We start from the raw sequence: 4,083 nt of genomic DNA on the forward strand, positions 1-4,083 counted from the left end.
GAATTTGTACGTAAGACAAGATCACTTGTTTTTGTGAAATTATGGAAAGCCACTGAATTCCGAAACTTTTTGTTATATATTGGCCCTGTAACTTTAAAACCATTTCTTAAAAAAAATTTATATTATCATTTTTTAACTTTACATGTGGCAAATAGAATTCTATGCTCTTTGCAATTTCAAAATTTAATTGAGTATGCTCAAGAACTGCTTCAATATTTTGTATCATCATTTGCATTGTTATATGGTGCTTACAATATTTCCCATAATGTACATGGACTTATTCATCTGGTACAAGATGTTAAAAAGTTTGGTCCATTAGATTGTTTTAGCTCTTTCAAATATAAAAATTATTTACAAAGTTTAAAAAAGTTACTAAAAAAGCGTGACAAACCACTACAACAAGTTGTTCGGAGATATCTTTAACATGAACAATGTAATATCAACAAAACAAAAAGTTTTTTTGGAAAAACGTTATCTCATTTTACAGTAGACTTCGAATCTACTCATATAAATGGACCTTTAGTAGAAGGTTGTTGTAATCCACAATATAAAATAGTATGATGTTTAAATACAACAGTGCGCATTGATACATTGGCAGATATTTGTTGCGGCTTAACAGATGGAAGCATTGTTGAAGTAAAAAACATAGTTTATCATAAAGAACTTAACATGAATGTCATTATAGGCAATCAATTCTGTCATAAGGAAGATTTATATGATATTCCTTGTTCTTCATCTCTTATAGGAATATTTACTGTATATAACTTATCAGAATTGAAGATATGGCCAATAGAAAATATTAAAACAAAATATGTTAAACTACCATTACACAATAATAAGTTTGCAGTTTTTCCATTATTGCACTAATAAATAAATATATATATACATATATATATATCGTCGTTTAGTTCAAATTCTATCATGGAAGAAGTATACTCTATTGTTGAATTTGAAGATGGTCTTCAAATGATCCCTAGTTCTTGGCTAACTGAAAATAAAACTGCTGCTCGTTGGCCTCAATTTACTTCACATGCAAGATTTACGAAAGCTGTACAAAAACGCATATCATATGAAAACAGTTGGCCTTTATATGATGTCAAAAGAATACTAGCTACTGCAAGTAAGTATACATACTGTTACACTCGCGACGACGAAACAACGTTTTTGCCAGACTCCGGAAATCGCGCACGCGCTTGCGGCAAAAGGAGAACACGCGGCTTTTTAACAAAGCACTTTATTCACAAAGAAATACAGAAAGAACGCGCAATACAAATCTCGTTGTGGTACGCCGTGACAGCTCCCAGCTCAGAATTTCTCTAAACAAACCCATCGCTCGGCAACGAACAATCGCGCCGAGCGCGCGACGTTCACGCGGCTCCCGCGACACGCACTCGGTGTCCGCCGCGTAACATTACTTCCCTTCTCTTTTAGATCGTCGTCCCGACGAAAGGAGATCCGGTCTTCTCGCTCACTCCTGGACTGCTGTCACAGGATCTCAAGCTAACCGGCCGAAGAGACTCTTCTCGAGTATCTTCCATCTTCGGGGCTTCAACAATTCCTTGCTATAAACTTCGATCTTCGGACAAGGGGGGGGTTAATACGCGTGGACCCTTCGTCTCGGATTAGGCACCCCAAGTCCCCGCCTCGGTATTCGCCCAACGGCCCACGGGAAACCACGCATCGAAAACCGTGAGCNAGGCGGTCTTCCCTAATACAATAAAGCTAAACGTGATGAAACGGCACGGAGTGACACAACGTCGCCACCNNTCGACGTCTTCGATAAAGCAGGAAAANNAAGNAATAGATTCTGNAAAGAAAAACAAACAAAACAGGAAACTTACAGCTNAAAAACTGTAAAACAAAAACTGAGCCGAATGCTTGTAGAGAGAATTCCATTGTAAGAACCAAATCGTATAACTACTGTCATCTGATTACTTCTCTACTCAAAAGCCCCGCGACCTCGGTGCCCTGCCTCTATCTCTCAGAGGACCTAATTTCCGACTTAACTAAATCAGTTTTGTCCACCTCAGGACGGTTAGGACTCTCTCAACAGAGAACCAAAGGCGCTTCACCGTTAGAACCATTCAACCTGAGGAAATTATTCCAACTGTTAAGAATTAGAAAACAAACAATAAAACACCACGTCTTAGTCACCAATAGAACGCCAAGTACCAACTGGCGAGAACCTAGAAACTTTGCACAAGACAGAAAATAACTCTATATTAGAACCAAAGATAATCCTCTCCGAGCCAACGGAACTACTCATTCCGGCAAAAAAAATTCGATTCGTACAAGAATCAGACTTAAATGTGACCAAAAGAAACAACAGTAAGCAACACGCCCAGTCACGGGGTCCGAAGAGAAAGCATTTTTACCGTTCGTGGTCGCTCTTAAACCAAATTTCCACATCTTTCAGGAATTTTTTCTATTATCCCCGGCTCAACTTTACAGAGCCGAACTTGCCCCAGAAAACCCAACCAAATCCTGCGCGACAAGCACGCACATTGGTTTGCTCACCCAAACAAAAAACAAATTTATTAACGACTCGCCTGACATTCGGGTCAGCCGCCTTTTTTTCCGCCGGAATTTATTTGCATGACAAAACTTCACTCCTCGCAGCCACGCAGAATCTTTGGACTCCATGCTCTGACGACGACACATCCTCTTCCCTCGCCGTCGTTCCGTTTGCAGTACTCGTTCCCCGCCGAGCGCGGTCTGGAGCGCAGTGGACTCACCTGCAAAATTTCCTCTCCATTTCGACTTCGCCGTGCTCATGACTTGCGTTTTTATCATCAGCTTTCTTCCTTCTTCTTCCTTCTCTCTTTCTTCGTTTGTCCGAGATCCCGGACGAGCCCCCAAATTGTTGCTAATGTTGCACTCACGGCCGCGTTAGATCACGTTACCGCCGTGTTGTCGCGCTCCGCGGAAAGAAAAGGAAACACCGCGTATAACACAAGATCTTTATTAAAAAACGCGTTACAATAAGTCGCGGAAAACGTAAAGGAATCTCGAGCCGATGTTCCAGTCTGTCGACGATTCCGAATCCGGCAGCTCACTCTCCTGAAACTCGCTGTCAACAAACCCCGTTGCAAACCAGAACAAAAAGACGCCCAAGCGATCGATCGTCGAAAATCTTCATATACCGCGTGCCGCATCTCGCAACACTGACGTTGTATAATCTTAAGAAAAACGGCGAGCGGAGGTCGGAGAACGGAACGAAGAAGGGGCAAGAGCAGAGGGGGGATAGTGGACGGAAGGAAAGAGAGTGCTGGAAGTGCGGGAAGAAGGGGCACTTCCGTTATGAGTGTCCGGCTAATTTGTCGGAAAACGAAGCTTAGTCGAGCTTCCAGGGGTGGGTTCGGCTATGGGGTGGGACACCCCGGAAAGGGTATTGTTGGTTAAACAAATTAATAATAAGAAAAATAATTTGTTTGTTTTTTCTGGTTTTTTGAATGGTAAATCGTGTAATTTTAAATTTGATACGGGCTTCGATGTGTCGATCGTAAATTTTAATTTTGTAGAGAAATCGCAATGTCAAAAGTTGACAGAGAGCCCGAGGTTGAAATATCCTACCGGTGAGGAAGTTCCGGTTCAGTTAGAATGTGTGGCTCGAGTGGTTGTAGGGGGACATTCTTTAAGCATGCTTCTATTTGTGGCGGATATACTCGATGACTGTATCCTGGGTCTTGACTTCTTCAGGAAGACGGGGTTGGACAGGACAGTGGAGTCTCTTATTGTTGCTCCCCCGGAAAAGGCGAAGGTGTTTTGTGGTCGGGTGTGTGACGCTGCCAGGGGGGTTCCAGATACTTTAAGAGAATTCTTTGAGAAGAATGCGGTTGATTTGAATGAGGCACAGAGGGGCGTTTGTGCCGAAGTTTTGGTTGAATTTCAGGATGTCTTCTCTGAACANATCGTGGCTGGGAACTGTGATGTTCTTCAGCACGAAATAAATCTGCAGGATCCTCGGCCGATTAAGCAAGCTCCAAGGAGGATTCCGTTGGGGATGCGGGCTGAGGTGGAAAAGATTCTTCAAGAAATGAAGGACCAAGGGGTCATCAAAGAGTCTTTTAGCCCGTGGGTCTC

At 42.4% G+C, this 4,083-nt stretch overlaps 1 protein-coding gene across 2 annotated transcripts in view; it reads left to right on the forward strand.

Annotated features, from left to right (window-relative positions):
• The first annotated feature begins 477 nt into the window (after positions 1-477).
• The window catches only part of LOC109862645, an 8,873-nt gene continuing 5,267 nt past the window's right edge, over positions 478-4,083 (forward strand). For both annotated transcript variants that reach the window (XM_020442745.1, XM_020442746.1), the window contains exon 1: positions 478-1,120. In XM_020442745.1, the coding sequence (XP_020298334.1) occupies positions 922-1,120 (199 nt within the window). In that variant the 5' untranslated portion in view covers positions 478-921. The remainder of the gene's footprint in view (positions 1,121-4,083) is intronic.

Source organism: Pseudomyrmex gracilis, unplaced genomic scaffold, assembly GCF_002006095.1.
Source record: "Pseudomyrmex gracilis isolate BER0280 unplaced genomic scaffold, ASM200609v1 scaffold_2131, whole genome shotgun sequence".
Classification (NCBI taxonomy): Eukaryota; Metazoa; Arthropoda; class Insecta; order Hymenoptera; family Formicidae; genus Pseudomyrmex; species Pseudomyrmex gracilis.